Source organism: Pristiophorus japonicus, chromosome 5 (assembly GCF_044704955.1).
Source record: "Pristiophorus japonicus isolate sPriJap1 chromosome 5, sPriJap1.hap1, whole genome shotgun sequence".
Classification (NCBI taxonomy): Eukaryota; Metazoa; Chordata; class Chondrichthyes; family Pristiophoridae; genus Pristiophorus; species Pristiophorus japonicus.
Genome location: NC_091981.1, coordinates 292,164,761 through 292,187,808, shown reverse-complemented (window position 1 = coordinate 292,187,808; position 23,048 = coordinate 292,164,761). Strand labels below are relative to the sequence as shown.

The 23,048-nt window shown below is 48.7% G+C and overlaps 1 protein-coding gene across 2 annotated transcripts in view; it reads left to right on the top strand.

Moving 5' to 3' along the window:
- Positions 1-23,048, top strand: part of LOC139264029 (uncharacterized) — a 202,853-nt gene that overhangs the window by 71,038 nt on the left and 108,767 nt on the right. For both annotated transcript variants that reach the window (XR_011593281.1, XM_070880132.1), the window contains exon 14: positions 18,335-18,373. Coding sequence is in view for 1 of the 2 variants with exons in the window: in XM_070880132.1 (XP_070736233.1) it covers positions 18,335-18,373 (39 nt within the window). In the remaining variant the exon portion in view is untranslated. The remainder of the gene's footprint in view (positions 1-18,334; positions 18,374-23,048) is intronic.

Sequence of the window (23,048 nt, the reverse complement as noted above, 5' to 3'; positions counted from 1 at the left end):
GCGATGGGCTCTCACGCTGGCTGCGTATGACTACACCATACGACACTGGCCAGACACCGAAAATTGCGCTGACGCGCTCGGCAGGCTTCCACTGGTCATCACTGAGGGGGCAGCGGAGCAAAGCGCTGAGATGGTCATGGCCGTTAAAGCCTTTTACAGCGCAGGCTCCCCCATCACAGCCCACCAGATCAAAATCTGGACCAACAGAGATCCCCTCCTATCCTTGATTAAGAAATGTGTCCTGACTAGGGATTGGGCGCCCGCACATGGAGCACGCCCCGAGGAGGTCAGACCGTTTCACAGACGGATGGATGAGCTCTCCATCCAAGCTGACTGCCTACTATGGGGCAGCCGGGTAGTCATGCCCCAGAAGGGAAGGGAAGCATTCATCAGGGAACTCCACAGCGAAAACCCAGGCATCGTGCTGATGAAGGTCATTGCCTGGTCTCATGTATGGTGGCCGAGAATTGACTCAGACCTGGAACACTGTGTTCACTGGTGCACGACGTGTGCCCAGCTGGGCAATGCCCCCAGGGAGGCCCCGCTCAGCCCATGGCCCTGGCCCACCAGGCCATGGTCACGTATTCACGCAGACTATGCGGGCCCGTTCATGGGAAAAATGTTCCTCATTGTTGTCGATGTGTACTTGAAATGGATCGAGTGCATCATATTGAATTCGTGCACGACATCCACCACTGTGGAGAGTCTGCGTGCGGTCTTTGCGACCCAAGTCTTGCCGGACATCCTGGTTAGCGACAACGGCCCGTGTTTCACTAGCTATGAATTCCGGGAGTTCATGTTGGGTAATGGCATCAAACATGTCAGGATGGCACCGTTCAAGCCGGCTTCCAATGGCCAGGCGGAACGTGCGGTCCAAATCATAAAACAGGGCATGCTCCGGATTCAAGGACCCTACCTTCAATGCCGCCTTTCGCGCCTCCTGCTGGCCTATAGGTCCCGACCGCATTCGCTCACGGGAGTCCCGCCCGCGGAACTACTCATGAAACGTACACTTAAAACTCGGCTGTCCCTCATTCATCCTGTCCTGTCAGACATTGTTGAGGGCAAGTGCCAGTCCCAAAATGAGTGCCATGACCGTAACTCAAAGGGGAGATGTATAGAAATCGATGACCCTGTATTTGTTCTTAATCACGCTTTGGGGCCCAAGTGGCTTGAGGGTACTGTAATTGGCAAAGAGGGGAATAGGGTCACAGTGGTCAGACTTAACAATGGACAGATATGCTGCATGCATCTCGACCAAGTAAAAAAAAGGTTCAGCATGGACACTGGGGAACCTGAGGAAGATCATGAGATGTTGCCCACACCACCGCCAGTGAACCCGCAACAAGAACATTCAGCAGCATGCACAGTTCCTGCGGCCAGCCCGGAACCACCAAAAGTGACAGAGATGTATGCCAAGGCTCAACAACCAGAGCCCCAACGGCGGCGCTCCACGAGAGAGCGTCGACTGCCTGAAAGACTTCATCTTTGACCCCATAAGACGTTGGGGGGGGGGAGGTGATGTCATGTATGTAACCTTCATGTAACTGTAACCTTCATAACAACACTGCATACTGTATATACGTCAGAAATGCACACCTTGACCAGAGGGGGTGAATTTGTGGGAGACACTCCTCACCTGGTCATCCAGATCACACAGCATGCACAGTGCTTGCGGCCAGCCCGGTCACACAGATAGGAAGATGGTTCATTTAATCTTTTCTTTGCTTATAAATGTTTATTCAGGTTGGATTTATTTGTATAATATTTGTAGAAGTATAAATAAGGATTTATTATAGGATTTAATGACTTCCCTTCCTCCCCCCCCTCCTCGTTCTGGACGCCTAATTTGTAACCTGCGCCTGATTTTTTAATGTGTAGACAAGGTTTTTTCAGTTCTACAAAAATCTTCACTTGCTCCATTCTAAGTTAGTTTGGAGTACATTTTCACTGTGGAAACTTTGAAATCAGGCGTCAGTGGCCGGACACGCCCCCTTTTGAAGAAAAAATTCTGTTCCAAAGTGGAACTGTTCCAACTGACTAGAACTGCAGAAAAAAAAATGTGGAGAATTGCGATTTCTAAGATAGTCCGTTCTCCACCAGTTGCTCCTAAAAATCAGGCGCAAATCATGTGGAAACTTGGGCCCAATAAGGGGTCCTGGCTTGTCCAGGATTTGATCTGCCGGACAGTGACGGGTGATTGCTCACTCCCAAATGCTTCCATAACCATGGCTAGATCTACGGGCTGTGCCATTTCCACCCCCGTGGTGGGCAATGGCAGCCTACTGAGAGCATCGGCGCAGTTTTCTCTGCCTGGCCTGTGGCGGATGGCGTAGTTATAGACGGACAACGTGAGCATCTATCTCTGGATGCGGGCCGATGCATTGGTATTTATCCCTTTGCTCTCGGAAAACAGGGATATAAGTGGCTTATGGTCAGTTTCCAATTCAAATTTTAGCCCAACAGGCATTGATGCATTTGCTTTATCCCACAGACGCACGCTAACGCTTCCTTTTCAATCATGCTGTAGGCTCTCTCAGCTTTAGACAGACTCCTGGATGCATAAGCAACCGGTTGCAGTTTCCCGAAATCATTGGCTTGTTGCAATACACACCCGACGCCATATGACAACGCATCACATGCTAGTACCAAACGCTTACATGGATCATACAACACAAGCAATTTGTTTGAGCATAACCATTTTCTCACTTTTACAAAGGCATTTTCTTGGCTTTTGCCCCAAACCCATTTGCCCCCTTTTCGAAGTAAGACATGTAGTGGTTCGAGCAGGGTGCTAAGACCCAGTAAGAAGTTACCAAAGTAGTTCAAGAGTCCCAGGAACGACCGCAACACCATCACATTCTGTGGCCTTGGTGCGTTCTCGATTGCCTCCGTCTTCGCGTTGGTGGGCCTGATGCCGTCCGCCGCAATCCTCCTTCCCAAGAACTCCACTTTAGGCGCCAGGAAAACGCACTTCGAGCCCCACGCGGTTGAGCCGACTAAGAACCTCCTCCAGGTTCTGCAGATGCTCGACTGTGTTCCGACCTGTGACCAAGATGTCGTCCTGAAAGACCACGGTGTGCGGGACCGACTTCAGTAAACTTTCCATGTTTCTCTGGAATATCGCCGCCGTTGATCGGATTCTAAATGGGCATCTGTTATAAATAAAAAGATCTTTGTGCGTGTTGATGCAGCTGAGGGCCTTCGATGATTCCTCCAGTTCCTGCGTCATGTAGGCTGAGGTCAGATCCAGCTTCGTGAACATCTTTCCTCCCGCCAGCGTTGCAAAGAGGTCATCGGCTTTTGGAAGTGTGTATTGGTCCTGCAGGGAGAAACGATTGATCGTTACTTTGTAATCGCCACAGATTCTGACGGTGCCGTCTCCCTTGAGGACTGGGACAATAGGACTGGCCCACTTGCTGAACTCAATCGTTTAGATGTTGCCCTCTCTTTGCAGCCGGTCTAGCTCGATTTCTACCCTTTCTCTCATCATGTACGGTACTGCTCTCGCCTTGTGATGGATGGGTCGGAATTAGGTGGATCTGCACTTTTGCTTCTTGGAATTTCCCGATGCCTGGTTCGAACAGTGAAGGAAATTTGTTTAAGACCTGGGCACACAAAGTGCCGTCAGCGGGCGATAGCGCTCGGATGTCGTCCCAGTTACAGCGTATCTTTCCCAGCCAGCTCCTGCCGAGCAGCGGGGGACCATCGCCCAGTACCACCCAGAGTGGTAGCTTGTGCACTGCTCCATCGTAGGAGACCTTTACGGGAGCACTGCCGATTACAGGAATCAGTTCTTTCAAGTAAGTTCTTAGTTTCTTGCGAACTGGAGTTAGGACTGGCATTGAGGCTTTGTTGCACCACAACCTTTCGAAAGTCTTTTTGCCCATGATGGATTGGCTCATGCCCGTGTCCAGCTCCATGGACACCGGGAGTCCATTTAGTTCAACCTTCAGCGGGGGACAATTCGTGGTGAGTGCGTGCACCCCATGTGTTGTGTATCTGTAAAGCATGCACTCCGCCACCAGGGAGCGCATCCCCTGAAGTCCCAAGGGATCCCAGGATCCCTTGGGAGCACTGTATATAAGCCGGCCTCTAAGGCCTGTTACTCACTCTGGAGTGTCTTAATAAAGATTGAGGTCACTGTTACTTTATAATCGCCGCAAATCCTGACCGTGCCATCACTTTTGAGTACTGGAACAATCGGGCTGGCCCACTCGCTGAATTCCACTGGGGAGATGATGAACTCGCGTTGCAGCCTGTCCAGCTCGATTTCCACTCTCTCCCTCATCATGTGAGGTCCCGCTCGCACCTTGTGGTGAATGGGTCGTGCCTCTGGGACCAAGTGGATCCGCACCTTCGCCCCGGAAAAGTTTCCAATGCCTGGCTCAAAAAGGGAAGGAAATTTGTTAAGAACATGAGGCCTCATCGACATGTGATAGCGCTCGGATGTCATCCCAGTTCAAGCGGATTTTGACCAGCCAGCTCCTTCCAAGCAGTGTGGGGCCATCGCCCAGGACAACCCAGAGTGGCAGTTCATGCACCGTGCCCTTGTAGGCGACCTTGACCATGGTGCTCCCCAGGACAGTGATGAGCTCTTTGGTGTACATTCTCAGTTTTGTGTGGAAGGGGCTCAGGGCTGGTCTGAGTGCCTTGTTGCACCACAGTCTCTCAAACATCTTTTTACTCATGATGGATTGGCTAACGCCAGTGTCCAGTTCCATGGCTACGGGTAAGCCATTCAATTTTACATTTAGCATTATAGGTAGACATTTCATCGAAAATGTGTGCACCCCATGTACTTCAGCATCTGCCTCCTCCCTCTGAGGCTCAAAATTTCTTTGATCCACCATGGACCGATCTTCCTCTTCCACGTGGTGCTTAGCAGGTTTTGCAGAGCTTGCAGCTCATCTGCAAGCTCGTTGGAGGTGCCCCATTGTTCCACAGCTCTTGCAAACATATCCTTTGAAGCGGCATGAATAGGCTGAATGGAAGCCTCCACAACGCCAACAAGGTGTGAATTGCCTTGCATTCATCCTTTGTTGCGGACTCTGAGTCATCTGGGTCACCTGAGGCCTGCTGGCAGTTGCAGACTCGTGGGTTCTGCCCTGTACATTTCTGCTCGCAAACACAGTTCCAGTTAATTGATGAACATTGCTAGCACTTGTGTGCTGAGAGATTTGTTTGGTGTTATCACTGGTGGACATAAACACCTCTGCTACTGCATTGGCCTGACTGAGGGTCAGTGTCTCTACAGTCGAAAGTTTTCATAGGATGGTCTCGTGGCCAATGCCCAGTACAAAAAAGTTTCTGAGCATTTGCTCCAGGTAGCCATCAAACTCACATTGTCCTGCAAGTCGCCTTAGCTCGGCGACGTAGCTCACCACTTCCTGACTTTCAGATCATGTAGAACCGATCCCTCGCCATCAGCACGCTCTCCCTCGGGTTAAGATGCTCCCGTGCCAGTGTACACAGCTCCTCATACGACTTATCTGTGGGTTTCACCGGAGCCAGAAGATTCTTCATGAGGCTGTAGGTCGGTGCCCCGCAGACCGTGAGGAGGACCGCTCTCCTTTTTGCAGCGCTTCCTTCTCCGTCCAGCTCGTTGGCTACAAAGTACTGGTCTAGCCGTTCGACATCGGCTTCCCAGTCCTCACCCTCCGAGAACTTCTCCAGGATGCCCACAGTTTGCTGCATCACTGCGTTGGATTCATGTGCTCGTCGCCAGTTGTTGTGTTCCGAACACAGATGAGACTACACACAGGGAGGTTAAAGTAACAGCGACCTCAGTCTTTATTAAGACACTCCAGAGTGAGGAACAGGCCTTCGGGGCCGGCTTGTATACAGTGCTCCCAAGGGATGCTGGGATCCTTTGGGACTTCAGGGGATGTGCTCCCTGGTGGTGGAACATGGGAGTGCATGTTTTACAGATACACAACACCACTCCCCCGACAAAGTCAAAGTGAAAACTATTTACAAGGTGAGGCAGTCGGGAGCCTTTCTTTCCCTGGTGGACCGCCTCGGTACAAATGTCTGTTCTGGTGTGTTAGCTGTGCCCTCGCTGGGCTGGCGTGTTGTTGGCCCTGCAGGGCTGCTGGCTGAGCCTGGCCTTGCTGGGCTGTTGGGCGTGATGGATTCGATTTCCTGGTCCGACGTGGTGTCGTTGATCCTCTGGGTGTGTGTTGCAGGCTCGAAAAAGATGGTGTCTGCTGTGGATTGTTCAGGGCAGTCTGTGAACCGCAGCCTCGTTTGGTCCAGGTGCTTTCTGCAAATTTGTCCATTGTCTAGTTTGACTACAAACATCCTACTCCCTTCTTTAGCTATCACCATGCCCGCGATCCACTTGGGACCATGTCCATAGTTTAGCACATACACAGGGTTATTCAGTTCAATTTCCCGTGACACAGTGGCGCGACCATCGTTTACATTTTGTTGCTGCCGCCTGCTCTCTACCTGATCATGCAGGTTGGGGTGAACCAGCGAGATTCTGGTTTTAAGTGTCCTTTTCATGAGTAGCTCAGCCGGGGGCACCCTTGTGAGCGAGTGTGGCCTCGTGCGGTAGCTGAGCAGTACTCGGGACAGGCGGGTTTGGAGTGAGCCTTCTGTGACTCGTTTAAGGCTCTGTTTGATTGTTTGTACTGCTCGCTCTGCCTGCCCATTGGAGGCTGGTTTAAACGGGGCCAAGGTGACATGTTTGATCCCATTGCGGGTCATGAATTCGGCACTGGTGAAACATGGACCGTTGTCACTGACCAGTATGTCAGGCAGGCCGTGGGTGGCAAACATGGCCCTCAGGCTTTCAATGGTGGCGGTGGCAGTGCTTCCCGACATTATTTCACATTCAATCCATTTTGAAAAAGCATCCACCACCACCAGGAACATTTTACCGAGAAACGGGCCCGCCTAGTTGACATGGATCCTCGACCATGCTCTGGAGGACCAGGACCACAACTTTAGTGGTGCCTCTCTGGGCGTGTTGCTCAACGGAGCACACACGCTGCATTGCCGTACACAGGACTCTAAGTCAGAGTCGATACCGGGCCACAACACGTGGGATCTGGCTATCGCTTTCATCATTACTATTGATGTAGGTGTGTGCTGTGGAGATCCGAGATGAACGTCTCCCTGCCCTTTTTGGGTAGCACTACACGGTTACCCCACAACAGGCAGTCTGCCTGAATGGACAGCTCGTCCTTTCGCCACTGGAACGGCTTGACTAGCTCTTGCATTTCAACGGGTTCAATGGGGATGCTGGCCCAGCTCCCATGTAGTACACAGTTTTTCACTAGGGACAGCAGAGGATCTTGGCTGGTCCAAGTCCTAATCTGGCGGGCCGTGACAGCTGATTTATCATTTTCAAACACTTCCATGATCATCAACAAGTCTGCGGGCTGCGCCACCATCAACAAGTTTGCAGGCTGCGCCATTTCCACCCCCGTGGTGGGCAATGGTAGCCGACTGAGAGCATCTGCACAGTTCTCGGTGCCTGGCCTGTGGTGGATGGTATAGTTATACGCTGATATATGCGTATAACCTTTGTATGCGGGCTGAGGCGTTAGTATTTATCCCTTTGTTTTCAGCGAACAGGGATATGAGGGGCTTGTGATCAGTTTCCAGCTCAAATTTGAGGCCAAACAGGTACTGATGCATTTTCTTTACCCCGAACACACACGCTAATGCCTCTTTCTCAATCATGCTGTAGGCCCTCTCGGCCTTAGACAAGCTCCTGGAAGCATAGGCGATAGGTTGCAACTTCCCCGCAATGTTAGCTTGTTGTAATACACACCCGACTCCATTCGACGACGCATCACATGCTAGCACGAGTCTTTGACACGGGTTATACAATACAAGTAGCTTGTTGGAGCATAAAATGTTTCTGGCTTTCTCAAAAGCAATTACTTGTTTTTTTTCCCCATACCCAGTTGTCACCTTTACGCAGTAACACATGTAGGGGCTCTAGGAGGGTGCTTAACCCCGGTAGGAAGTTACCAAAATAGTTGAGGAGTCCCAGGAACCACCGCAACTCCTGTGGCCTGGGCGCGTTCTTGATAGCGTCTGTCTTGGCGTCTGTGGGCCGAATGCCGTCCGCCACGATCCTTCTCCCCAAAAACTCCACTTCTGTTGCCATGAAGACGCATTTTGACCTCTTCAGCTGCAGCCCTACGCGATCCAGTTGCTGGAGGACCTCCTCCAGGTTTTGTAGGTGCTCGACGGTGTCCCGACCCATGACCAATATGTCGTCCTGAAAAACCACTGTGCGTGGTACCGATTTGAGAAGGCTCTCCATGTTTCTCTGGAAGATCGCTGCAGCTGACCAAATTCCAAACGGGCATCTGTTGTAGATGAACATTCCCTTGTGCCTGTTGATGCAGGTGAGGCCCTTCGAAGACTCCTCGAGCATGTGTCATGTAGGCCAAAGTCAGGTCGAGCTTGGTGAACGTCTTGCCTCCTGCCAGCGTCGCAAATAGGTCGTTTGCCTTGGGTAGCGGGTATTGGTCCTGTAGCGAGGGTGGAAATGGCGCAGCCTGCAAAGTTGTTGATGGTGGCACAGCTAGCAAATTTGTTGATGGTAATGGAAGCGTTTGAAAATGATAAATCAGCTGTCACGGCCTGCCAGATTAGGACTTGGACCAGCCAAGATCCTCTGCTGTCCCTAGTAAAAAACTGTATACTGCATGGGAGCTGGGCCAGCATCCCTGTTAAACCCGTTAAAATGCATAAGCTAATCAAGCCATTCCAGTGGCGAAAGGACAAGCTGTCCATTCAAGCAGACTGCCTGTTGTGGGGTAACTGCGTCGTGCTACCTAAAAAGGGCAGAGAGACGTTCATCTTGGATCTCCACAGCACACACCCAGGTATAGTAATGATGAAAGCGATAGCCAGATCCCACGTGTGGTGGCCCTGTATCGACTCTGACTTTGAGTCCTGTGTACGCCACTGCAGCATGTGTGCTCAGTTGAGCAACGCGCCAAGAGAGGCACCACTAAGTTTGTGGTCCTGGCCCTCCAGACCATGGTCGAGGATCCATGTCGACTATGCGGGCCCGTTTCTCGGTAAAATGTTCCTGGTGGTGGTGGATGCTTTTTCAAAATGGATTGAATGTGAAATAATGTTGGGAAGCACCACCACCACCACCATTGAAAGCCTGAGGGCAATGTTTGCCACCCACGGCCTGCCTGACATACTGGTCAGTGACAACGGGCCATGTTTCATCAGTGCCGAATTTAAAGAATTCATGACCCGCAATGGGACCAAACATGTCACCTCGGCCCCGTTTAAACCAGCCTCCAATGGGCAGGTAGAGCGGGCAGTATAAACAATCAAACAGAGCCTCAAACGAGTCACAGAAGGCTCACTCCAAACCTGCCTGTCCCGAGTACTGCTCAGCTAACACACGAGACCCCACTCACTCACAGGGATGCCCCCGGCTGAGCTACTCATGAAAAAGACATTTAAAACCAGACTCTCGCATGATCAGGTAGTGAGCAGGCGGCAGCAACAAAATGTAAATGATGGTCGCACCACTGTGTCACGGGAAATTGTTCTGAATGACCCTGTGTATGTGCTAAACTATGGACATAGTCCCTAGTGGATCGCGGGCACGGTGATAGCTAAAGAAGGGAGTAGGGTGTTTGTAGTCAAACTAGACAATGGACAAATTTGCAGAAAGCACCAGGACCAAACGAGGCTGCGGTTCACAGACTGCCCTGAACAACCCACAGCAGACATCACCTTTTTCGAGCCCACAACACACACCCAAAGATCAACGGCACCACCCCGGACCAGGAAATCGAACCCATCATGCCCAACAGCCCATCAAGGCCAGACTCACCCAGCGGCCCTGCAGGGCCAACAACACGCCAGTCCAGCGAGGGCACATCCAACACACCAGAACAGACATTTGTACCGAGGCGGTCCACCAGGGAAAGAAAGGCTCCCAACCGCCTCACCTTGTCAATCGTTTTCACTTTGACTTCGGCAGGGGAGTGATGTTGTGTATCTATAAAGCATGCACTCCCATGTTCTGCCACCAGGGAGCGCATCCCCTGAAGTCCCGAGGGATCCCAGCATCCCTTGGGAGCACTGTACATAAGCCGGCCCCAAAGGCCTGTTCCTCACTCTGGAGTGTCTTAATAAAGACTGAGGTCACCGTTACTTTAACCTCCCTGTGTGCAGTCTCATCTGTGTTCGGAACACAACACCATGTACCTCTGCTTCCTCTATCAGAGGTTCTGTTTCGTCGTGTTCCTCCGTGGATCTGTCCGCCTCTGCAACGTGGTGGTTTGCAGATTTAGCAGGCCTAGCAGCTCGCCTGTACACTCATTGGAGGTATCTCATTGTTCCACAGCCCTTGCAAATGTGCCCTTTGAATCGGCTTGAATGGAAGCAATGATCACCCCCGCAGCACCAACAAGGTGTTAATGGCCTTGCATTCATCACCCTTGATGGTGGACTCTGAGACATCTGCGGACGTGGAGTTGTAGGTATGTGTGACCTACCCTGTCCGTTACGATTCGAAAACAACGTCACTTTGTTCACAGTACTTGTAGCAGCACTTGTGTGCTGATAGATTTGCTTAGTATTGTCACTGGTGGCAATGAACGCCTGGGCTCTCGCTATGGCCTTGCTCAAGGTTGGGGTCTCTACAGTCAAAAGTTTGCAAAGTATGGTTTCATGGCCAATGCCAAGCACGAAAAAGTCTCTGAGCATGTGCTGCAAATGTCCTTCAAATTCGCAATGTCCTGCAAGGCGTCTTAGCTCGGCGACATAACTCACCACTTCCTGGCCTTCAGACCTTTTGTAGGTGTAGAACCGGTACCTCGCCATCAGAACGTTTTCCTTCGGGTTCAAATGCTCTCGGACCAGTGTGCACAAATCGTCGTACGATTTCTCTGTGGGTTTCGCTGGAGTGAGCAGATTCTTCATGAGGCCATATGTTGGTGCCCCACAGACGGTGAGGAAGATCACTCTACGTTTGGCAGCGCTCTCTTCCCCATCTAGCTCGTTGGCCACGAAGTATTGGTCGAGTCGCTTCGCAAAAGTTTCCCAATCATCTCCCTCTGAGAATTTCTCCAGGATGCCCACTGTTCTCTGCATCTTTGGGTTCGCTATCTGTATTTCATCGCCAGTTGTAGTGTATGGAGAAAGAGTCAGACTGAACACTGTGAGCTCAAATTAATGTGTGACTTTAGTCTTTTATTGCAGGACTTCAGAGTGCCTCTCCGACCTGTGAAGCACTCTTAAATACCAGTGCTCCCAAGAGATTATGAGATCCCTTGGGACTCCGGGGAATGAGCCCTCTGGTGGCTGTACAGAGTATATACAAGTCCAGATACATAACAGCTTTCATCATTAGGATGCCTGGGTGGTGCTGTGCTATTCACATATGAACGTATCTCTGCCTTTCTTGGGCAAGACCACGCGATTGCCCCACAATCGACAGTCCGCCTGCAGAGACAACTTGTCTTTTGGTCTGAGGAACTGCGTAATTGCCTCCTGCATCTCCGCTGGGATACCGGACCAGCTTCCATGGAGGACACAGTTTTTTTACCGAGGACAGTAAAGGATCCTAGCTGGTCCAGGTCCTGATCTGGCGGGCTGTAACGGGGAACTTCTCATTCTCGAATGCCTCCATGACCATGAACAAGTCCGCTGGCTGTGCCATTTCCACCGCTGTGGTGGGCAATGGCAGCCGACTGAGAGCATCTGCGCAGTTCTCAGTGCCCGGTCTGTGGCGGATTACATAGTTGTATGCCGACAGCGTGAGCGCCCATCTTTGGATGCGGGCAGAGGCATTGGTATTAATCCCTTTGCTCTCAGAGAACAGCGATATGAGCGGCTTGTGGTCAGTTTCAAGCTCAAACTTGAGGCGAAATAAGTACTGGTGCATTATTTTTATAGGCCCTTTCGGCCTTGGACAAACTCCTGGATGCATAAGCGACCGGTTGCAAAATCCCCGATTCATTAGCCTGTTGTAACACACACTCGACCCCGTATGATGACGTATCGCAAGCTAGCACTAATCGTTTACAAGGGTTATACAGGACAAGCAGTTTGCTTGAACACAACAGATTTCTGGCTTTCTTAAAGGCAGCCTCTTGTGAATTCCCCCATACCCAGTCGTCTCCCTTGCGCAGTAGCGCATGTAGGGGTTCTAGCAGGGTGCTTAACCCAGGTAGGAAATTACTGAAATACTTAAGGAGTCTCAGGAATGACCGCAGCTCCGTCACGTTCTGTGGTCTCGGCGCGTTTTGATGGCCTCCGTCTTGGCGTCGGTAGGTCTGATGCCGTATGCTGCAATTCTTCTTCCCAAGAACTCGACATCCTGTGCCAGGAAAACATACTTTGAGCATTTCAACCTGAGCCCCACGCAATCCAACCGACTAAGAACCTCTTCCAGATTCTTCAAGTGCTCAATGGTGTCTCGACCTGTAACCAATATGTCGTCCTGGAAAACCATGGTGCAAGGAGCAAGGAACCGACTTTAGCAGGCTTTCCATGTTCTGCTGGAAGATCGCCAAGGCCGACCGAATCCCGAACGGGCGCCGGTTGTAGATGAACAAACCTTTGTGCGTGTTGATGCAGGTGAGGCCTTTTGAAGATTCCTCCAGCTCCTGCGTCATGTCGGACGAGGTCAGGTCCAGCTTAGTGAACGTCTTCCCTCCAGCCAGGGTCGCAAATAGGTCGTCTGCCTTGGGTAGTGGGTATTGGTCCTGCAGCGAAAAACGGTTAATCGTTACTTTATAGTCCCCACAAATTCTAACTGTGCCGTCCTCTTTAAGTACCGGGACAATCGGACTGGCCCAGTCGTTGAATTCCACCGGTGCGATGATGCCTTCTCATTGCAGCCTGTCCAGTTCAATTTCCACTTTTTCACGCATCATGTATGGTACCGCCCGTACCTTGTGGTGGATGGGTCGCCTACTGGGAACCAAATGGATCTGCACTTTCGCCCCCGAGAGGCTTCCAGTGCCTGGCTCGAACAACGATGGGAACTTGGAACTTGCTCAGAACCTGGGTACGTGAGGCGTTGTTGATGGACGAATGTCGTCCCAGTTCCAGTGGATTTTTCCCAGCCAGCTTCTGCCAAACAATGTGGGGCTATCCCCAGCACAATCCACGGCGGGAGTTCGTGTACTGTTCCGTCATAGGAGACTTTGACTTCTGCACTGCCAATTACAGGGATTAATTCCTTGGTGTAAGTCCTTAGTTTGGTGTGAATGGGGCTTGGGCCTGTGTGCCTTTTTGCCCCACAGCCTGTCGAAGGCCTTTTTACTCATTATGGACTGACTTGCCCCCGTGTCCAGTTCCATAGATACTGGAACACCATTCAGTTCAACTTTCAACATTATTGGTGGACATTTTGTAGTGAATGTGTGTACCCCATACACCTCTGCCTCCTCGGTACGAGTCTCCAATTCAGCCTGATCCAGAGTGGATCGATCTTCCTTTGCAACGTGGTGGTTTGCAGGGTTTGTAGCTCACCTGCACATTCGCTGGAGGTGTCCCATTGTTCTTGCAACCGTTGCACGCATAGTGCTTAAAGCGGCATTGATGGGGCCGATGATCACCTCCACAGTGCCAACAAGGTGTTAACTGCCTCGCATTAACGATTGATGGCGGACTCTGGGTCATCTGAGGTCGGACCGCAGCAGCCGACATGTACATTCTGCCATGTACATTCCTGCTCGAGACCAATGTTACTTTATGCACAGTACTGGCTGAAACTTTATTACTCTGCAAAATCTGTTTGGTGTTGTCGCTGGTGGACATAAATGCCTGAGCTATCGTTATGGCTTTACTTAGATTCAGAGTTTCTACAGCCAACAGTTTGCGAAGGATTGTCTCATGTCCAATTCCCAGTACAAAAAAGTCTCTGAGCATTTGTTCTCGGAACCCCTCAAACTCACAATGTCCTGCGACAACGAACAACGACAACGAGGTAACGAACAACCGCGCGAAAATGCAAGGAACAGTCGGTATCCTGGAGAAGTTCTCAGAAGGGGACGATTGGGAGGCCTACGTGGAGAGACTCGACCAATACTTCGTGGCCAACGAGCTGGAAGGGGATGAGAATGCCTGCGAGGCGCCTTAGTTCGGTGACATAGCTCGCCACTTCCTGGCCCTCCAATCGCTGACACATGTAGAACCGATATCTCGCCATCAAACCGCTTTCCTTAGGATTTAGGTGCTCCCGGACCAGCGCACACAATTCTTCTTAGGATTTCTCTGTTGGTTTTGCCGGGGCCATAGATTCTTCATGAGGCCATAGGTTGTTGCCCCACAGACAGTTAGGAGGATCGCCCTTCGTTTGGTGGTGTTCTCATCCCCTTCCAGCTTGTTGGCCACGAAGTATTGGTCGAGTCTCTCCACGAATGCCTCCTAATCGTCCCCTTCTGAGAACTTCTCCAGGATACCGACTGTTCTTTGCGTTTTCACGCGGTTGTTCGTTACCTCGTCGCCAATTGGTACATTCATAATAAAGGATGAAACTGAGTACTATGTGCAATGAGCAAGTGTGACCTGAGCCCCCTTAATAAGACTACAGAGTGCAGGTACCTCGTGGATGGCCTGCTTATATACTGTGCCCCCAAGGGATGCTAGGATCCCTTGGGACTCCAACAGGTGGGCCCTCTGGTGGCCAGGTGTCATGCAGGTTACAAGGGGTTAAATACATAACACAACCATTGGCAGCTGTGCTTTCAGCTGCCTTGGCCCCAACTTTTGGAATTCCTTCGCTAAACTTCTCCACCTCTCTATCTCTCTTTCCTCCTTTAAGACGCTCCTTAAAACCTACTTTTTTGAGCAACCTACTGGTGAGCTGTCCAAAAAAAACTGTTTACATGGGTCATAGGAGACTGTGGACTGGTTGGCCTGGCATCTGTGGTTGGGAAAAGGTTGGAGTCCATTATTGGAGAGACAGTGACGGGACATTTGGAAAAACAAAATTGGGTCGGGCAGAGGGAGCATAGATTTATGAGGGTGAGGTCATGTTTGACGGATTTGCTGGAGTACGTGGAGGATGTGGCGAGCTGGGTGGATGGAGGGGTACCAGTGGATGTGGTGTGTTTAGACTTCGAGGAGGCATTTAACGGGGTGCCACATGGGAGGTTGCTACGCAAGATGAAAGTTCACAGGGTTGGGGGTAGTCTATTGGCGTGGGTGGAGGATTGGCTGGCTGGCAGGGAGCCAGCCAGGATGAATGGTTCATTCTCTAGTTCGTAACACAGTGGCTGGTGGGGTGCCGCAGGGATCAGTGATGGGACCCCAACTATTTACAATCTATTTTGACGACTTGGAGGAAGGGACTGAGTGTGGCATGGCTGGGTTTGCAGATGCTGCAAGGGTGGGAGGAAAGGCGATGTGTGAGGAGGACACAACAAACCTGCAAAGGGACATGGGCAGGCTGGGTTAGTGAGCAGGGGTTTGGCGGATGGAGTATAGTGTTGGAAAGTGTGAGGTTATGCACTTTGGCAGAAAAAAATCAAGGAGCAAGTTATTATTTAAATGGAGAAAGATTGCAAAGTACCGCAGTACGGCGGGGGTGTTTGTGCATGAGACACAAAAGGATTGTATATGGGTGCAGCAGATGATCAGGAAGGCCAATGGTATCTTGGCTTTTATTGCAAAGGGGATGGAGTGTAAAAGCAGGGAAGTCTTGCTACAGCTATATAAGGTATTGGTGAGGCCACACCTGGAATACTGCGTGCAGTTTTGGTTTCCATATTTACGAAGGGATGTGCTTGCTTTGGGGGCAGTTCAGAGAAGGTTCATTAGGTTGATGCCGGGGATGAGGGGGTTGACTTATGAGAAAAGGTTGAGTAGGTTGGGCCTCTACTCATTGGAATTCAGAAGAATGATAGGTGATCTTATCGAAACGTATAAGATTATGAGGGGGCTTGACAAGGTGGATAAAGAGAGGATGATTCCACTGATGAGGGAAACTAGAACTAGAGGGCATGATCTTAGAATAAGGGGCCACCCATTTAAAACAGAGATGAGGAGAAATTTCTTCTCTCAGAGGGTTGTAAATCTATGGAATTCGCTGCCTCAGAGAGCTGTAGAAGCTAAGACATTGAATAAATTTAAGACAGAAATAGAGAGTTTCTTAAACAATAAGGGGATTATGGGGTTATGGGGAGTGGGCGGGGAAGTGGAACTGAGTCCATGATCAGATCAGCCATGATCTTATTGAATGGCGGAGCTGGCTCAAGGGGCCCTACGACCTACTCCTGCTCCTATTTCTTATCTTCTTATGTTCCTTCGGGACCACCAGGTATTTTCATCGATTTTTTTCGGGTCGGAGGCATTCGTCTGAAGGAAGCCTCCGACCGCAATATTTGGCCCATTCCCTTCATATGGCCCATCTCTGACTCTTCCTTCCCCTCCTTGAATTGTCTGTCTCCATTTCTGGGGATAGCCTATCGACAAACATCCACTATAGGTCCCCTGACTTCCCATCTCAATGGACTGCACTTCCTCCCAACCCGCTTCCTGTAAGTACTCCATTCCATTCTCCCAGTTTCTCCACCTTCTTGACATCAGCTCTGACGATGCCACCTTCCATATGTGCTTCCGCTATGTCTTCCTTTTTCCTCAATCGAGGATTCCCCTCAATCATGGTTGACATGGCATTTCCCGCACCTCTGCTCTCACCGCTTCCCCTCCCTCCCAGAACCACGATAGGGTTCCTCTTGTCCTCACCTTTCACCCCACCAGCCCCTACATTCAATGAATCATCCTCTGCCATTTCTATCACCTCCCCTCCCCTTTCAGCAGTCTGAAAGGACCGCTCCTTCCTCGACACCCTGATCCACTTCTCAATCGCCCCAACACCCCCTCCCCTTCCCATGTCACCTTCCCATGCAAACGCAAGAGATGCAACACCTGCTCTCTTACCTCCTCCCTTCCCACTATCCAGGGCCCCGAGCATCAGGTGAAACAACGATTTACTTGTACTTCTTGCAATTTAGTATACTGTATTCGCTGCTCACGATGCGGTCTCTTTTACATTGGGGAGCCAAACGCAGATTGGGTGACTGCTGTGCAGAACATCTCCGCTTAGTCCGTAAGCGTGACCGCAAGTTTCTGGACATCTGCCAGTTTAATTCTCCGCTCCACTCCCACTCTGACCTCTCCGTCCTCAGCCTGTTACACTGTTCCAACAAAGCTCAAGACAAGTGCGAGGAACAGAACCTCATCTTTTGATTAGGCACTTTACAGCCTTCTGGTCTCAGTCCCTATTTCTTCACATGGCAGCTGTTGATGATTCTGCAATTCTGATTTACTCCTCTTCTAGACTCATCTTTTGTTCCTTTATTTGTCCCATTACCATCTCCTTTTGCTTTGTACTATCATAACTTTTGTCATTTAATCACTTCTGCCTTCCACTTTATCACAGACCTTCCCTTTTCTTCTTTCCTCCCCTTCCCTCCTTTCCCTGCCCCTGTAAATGCTTACAATCTGTTACATCTCTAACTTATTCCAGTTCTGACGAAAGGTCATCGACATGAAATGTTAACTCTATTTCTCTCTCCAAAGATGCTGCCTGACCTGTTTCTATCTACCCTGTCCCATCCATTTATAATTTTAAACATTCTTATCCTATTGCGCACAATCTGCATTGTTCTAACTTGCAAAGCCCCAATTTTTCAAGTCTTCTTGTGTATTTCTATTTCTTCATACCAGGCAACAACCTGGTGAATCTGTGTCGTACTCTCGCTAAAGCCATAATCGCTTTCCTATAATGTGGAGGAGACCTTATTAGGGTTTTGTACAGGCTTCCTTCCAAATATCAGTTGGGAAAAGGTGAAAATATATTTTGTTAATATTAACATTTTGTTAGTTCTGTGGGGTCACAGAAACCCATCATTTTGAGTTTCACTCTGTTCATGATGTTACTGACTGAAATGAGCAGTGTCCTGAGTAACTCCTTTTTATTTCAGTCAGAGCCTAAGCTTCAGACTGGCCCAAAAGCAAAGGCAGAGTCACCACACACAGGGAAAACATTCACAGTAGCATGTCTAGCAGTACACACTACTAGTAAAAGAACTGAGGATACTAGTCCACAACAGAGCTACAACCCGCACAAAGGGAAGGTTCTGATTTTATGTTAAACATTTAAATAAACAAAGCCATGCTACATTCCATGTGGATATTATCATTGTCTGAATAATGAGGATGATCCTACCAAGGAATATCTGTTAAATCCTTTAATGCTTAATGTCACTAAATATTTATTGCTGTTCAATCTTACTGCACTTCAGCTTTGATCAGTAGCTCGTTACTTTGATGTTCAACATTACAACTGAATAGTTCTATTCTCTGTCAATAGAGTGGGAAGTCCTTACTAGACAATTGGAAGACGATCGTGGTAAGTTGTAGACTGAAGAATATTAAAAGAACTACTCTTCATGTGATCTTCCTTAATCTTTGAATGAAATTTGCAAATGCAATTAAGTCACAAGAGATTAATGTGCAAAGTTAAAGCACATGGGATTGGGGATAGTGTGCTGACATGGATTGAGAACTGGTTGACAGACAGGAAGCAAAGAGTAGGAGTAAATGGGTACTTTTCAGAATGGCAGGCAGTGACTAGTGGGGTATCGCAAGGTTCTGTGCTGGGGCCCCAGCTGTTTACATTGTACATTAATGATTTAGACGAGGGGGTTAAATGTAGTATCTCCAAATTTGCGGATGATACTAAGTTGGGTGGCAGTGTGAGCTGCGAGGAGGATGCTATGAGGCTGCAGAGTGATTTGGATAGGTTAGGTGAGTGGGCAAATGCATGGCAGATGAAGTATAATGTGGATAAATGTGAGGTTATCCACTTTGGTGGTAAAAACAGAGAGACAGACTATTATCTGAATGGTGACAGATTAGGAAAAGGGGAGGTGCAACGAGACCTGGGTGTCATGGTACATCAGTCATTGAAGGTTGGCATGCAGGTACAGCAGGCGGTTAAGAAAGCAAATGGCATGTTGGCCTTCATACCGAGGGGATTTGAGTACAGGGGCAGGGAGGTGTTACTACAGTTGTACAGGGCCTTGGTGAGGCCACACCTGGAGTATTGTGTACAGTTTTGGTCTCCTAACTTGAGGAAGGACATTCTTGCTATTGAGGGAGTGCAGCGAAGGTTCACCAGACTGATTCCCGGGATGGCGGGACTGACATATCAAGAAAGACTGGATCAACGGGGCTTGTATTCACTGGATTGCAGAAGAATGAGAGAGGTTCTCATAGAAACATTTAAAATACTGATGGGTTTAGACAGGTTAGATGCAGGAAGAATGTTCCCAATGTTGGGGAAGTCCAGAACCAGGGGTCACAGTCTAAGGATAAAGGGTAAGCCATTTAGGACCGAGATGAGGAGAAACTTCTTCACCCAGAGAGTGGTGAACCTGTGGAATTCTCTACCACAGAAAGTTGTTGAGGCCAATTCACTAAATATATTCAAAAAGGAGTTAGATGTAGTCCTTACTACTAGGGGGATCAAGGGGTATGGCGAGAAAGCAGGAATAGAGTACTGAAGTTGCATGTTCAGCCATGAACTCATTGAATGGCAGTGCAGGCTCAAAGGGCCGAATGGCCTACTCCTGCACCTATTTTCTATGTTTCTATGTATTGCTAAATCCCAAGAAGAAGAAATAAATCTCTTTCCTACCCTGCAACATTGTCACTTGCCTCAGGCAGGCTGACCAAAGCCCTGAGCTTCCTTTCCTTGGATAACATGGGTATCATTTTTTAAAAGAAGATAAGCATTTTTAATACAGGAAAAAGTCACTTGTCTAACAACTCTGTCCCTTTTTGATAAAGTTAAACCTACTTACCTGGGAATAGATTCAGGGAGGGGAGTAAAGCTGGAATTAGAAAGCAAAAATGAAGAAAGTGAGTTTGAAGGACAGAGGAAACAAGCAGGAAAAAAGGGTAAAAACATTTTTTAAAGCTCTTTGTCTAAATGCACGTATTTAGACAAAATAACAAAATAGATGAGTTGATGGCACAAATAGATACAAATGTGTATGATCTGATAGCCATTACAGAGACGTGGGCATTTGACAATTCGGAAGGACAGATAGAAAGGAAAAGGAGCTGGGATAGTTCTGTTGATAAAGGATGGAATCAATGCAATAGTGAGAAACGATATTGGCTCAAATGATTAGGATGTTGAAACAGTTTGAGTGGGGATAAGGAATAATAAGGGGAAAAAGTCACTGGCGGGCATAGTCGATAAGGCCCCTTAACAGTAACAACTCTGTTGGCCGGAGCATAAATAGTGGGGGCTTGTAAAAAGGGAACAGCAATAATCATGGGTGATTTTAACCTCCATATTGATTGGAAAAATCAAATTGGTCAGGGTAGCCTTGAGGAAGAGTTCATAGAGTGCATAAGGGATAGGTTCCTTGAGCAGTATGTAATAGAACCAACCAGGGGGCAGACTATCGTAGATCTGGTCCTGTGTAATGAGACAGGATTAATAAACAATCTCCTAGTAAAGGATCCCCTTGGAATGAGTGATCATAGCATGGTTGAATTTCAAATTCAGATCGAGGGCGAGAAAGTTGGATCTCAAACCAGCGTACAAAGCTTAAAGGGGATACAAAGGTATGAGGGCAGAGTTGGCTAAAGTGGACTGGGAAAATAGATTAAAGTGTAGGACGGTTGATGAAGAGTGGCGTACATTTAAGGAGATATTTCATAACTCTCAAGAAAAATATATTCCAGTGAGGAGGAAAGGGTGTAAAAGAAAAGATAGCCATCCGTGGCTAACTAAAGAAATAAAGGTCGGTATCCAATTAAAAACAAGGGCATACAAAGTGGACATAACTACTGGGAGGACAGAAGATTGGGAAGCTTTCAAAAGCCAGCAAAGTATGACTAAAAAAATGATTAAGAAAGGGAAGATAGACCATGGGCTAGAACCTGCACTTTTTTTGCATGCTTAACGCCCACTAAACGCTAATTTTTCTGCTAAAATGATGTATAACGCCCAGATATCACCCATTTAGCCACAAAATGGAAACTGACACCCATTTTTAGGAAACTTATCGGCGAGCGTTACTTTCCCCATGTGCATAACGCCGGGAAAAAATATTACTGCCCGCCCACTTTTTTTGGGCGGAATCATCAGAATGGGCGAAATCAATGCCCATAATATCGTCCAGCACTAATTTCCGCACTGATTTAATGCTGAAATTCAATATTAACGCCCGCCCACTTTTTTTTGTCGGGAAGAGCATATTTACCGAAAATAACGCCCAACAGATCGCCCAGCTTCAATTTCACCATCTCACACACATATCGCCCACAATATTGCTCACCCAAAAAAACGGCCACAAAGAGTGGAACTGTTCTGAATGAACGCCAGTGGTGTGGCTGGCATTTTTAAAATCCCACTCTTACATGAAGAGCGGATATCTGAACAATTTGCCTGAAAGAGCGCTGATGTGAGTGGCAACATTGACACATTGCTGTGTGTGTGCAGTTCAGACATCAATGGTGCCCATCACCTTGGTGCCAGTTAAAGTTTACATTAATTGATGTTAAGTTGTATTTAACCCTTTCATGTTAAGGAATCACCAGTGTGTAACGGTGCAGCTATCTGAGACAATGCGCAACAAGGTTCCGTTCAATAACAAAAATTTGATTCCAACATTAGTCTAAAATCAAAAGTATCACAGGCAATAACACCCAACCCCTACCCACACCCCAATTTTTCCATCATTGATATAAATCACATGTTCAACATGTCCAGCAACACAGAATACAAAGGTAAAGCAGGAGCATGGTCCCCAGCCCCCATACATTTCAACAAATTGCATACACCCAGATGGAGATGTAGAAACATAGAAACATAGAAAATAAGTGCAGGAGTAGGCCATTCGGCCCTTCGAGCCTGCACCACCATTCAATAAGATCATGGCTGATCATTCACCTCAGTACCCCTTTCCTGCTTTCTCTCCATACTCCTTGATCCCTTTAGCAGTAAGGGCCACATCTAACTCCATCTTGAATATATCCAACGAACAAGCATCAACAACTCTCTGCGGTAGAGAATTCCACAGGTTAACAACTCTCTGAGTGAAGAAGTTTCTCCTCATCTCAGTCATAAATGGCTTACCCCTTATCCTTAGACTAGGTCCCCTGGTTCTGGACTTCCCAAGCATCTAACCTGCCCAGTCCCGTCAGAATTTTGTATGTTTCTATGAGATCCCCTCTCATCCTTCTAAACTCCAGTGAATAAAGGCCCAGTCAATCCAGTGTCTCCTCATATATCAGTCCAGCCATCCCGGGAATCAGTCTGGTGAACCTTCGCTGCACTCCCTCAATAGCAAGAACGTCCTTCCTCAGATTAGGAGACCAAAGCTGAACACAATATTCCAGGTGAGGCCTCACCAAGGCCCTGCACAACTGCAGTAAGACCTCCCTGCTCCTATACTCAAATCCCCTAGTTATAAAGGCCAACATACCATTTGCCTTCTTTACCACCTGCTGTACCTGCATGCCAACTTTCAATGACTGATGAACCATGACATCCAGGTCTCATTGCATCTCCCCGTTTCCTAATCTGCCGCCATTCAGATAATATTCTGCCTTTGTGTTTTTGCCCCCAAAGTGGATAACCTCACATTTATCCACATTATACTGCATCTGCCATGCATTTGCCCACTCACCTAACTTGTCCAAGTCACCCTGCAGCCTCTTACGTCCTCCTCACAGCACACACCGTCACCCACTTTAGTGTCATCTGCAAACTTGGAGATATTACACTCAATTCCTTCATCTAAATCATTAATGTATATTGTAAATAGCTGGGGTCCTAGCACTGAGCCCTGCGGCACCCCACTAGTCACTGCCTGCCATTCTTGAAAGGACCCGTTTATCCCGACTCTCTGCTTCCTGTCTGCCAACCAGTTCTCTATCCACGTCAGTACATTACCCCCAATACCATGTGCTTTGATTTTGCACACCAATCTCTTGTGTGGGACCTTGTCAAAAGCCTTTTGAAAGTCCAACTACACCACATCCACTGGTTCTCCCTTGTCCAC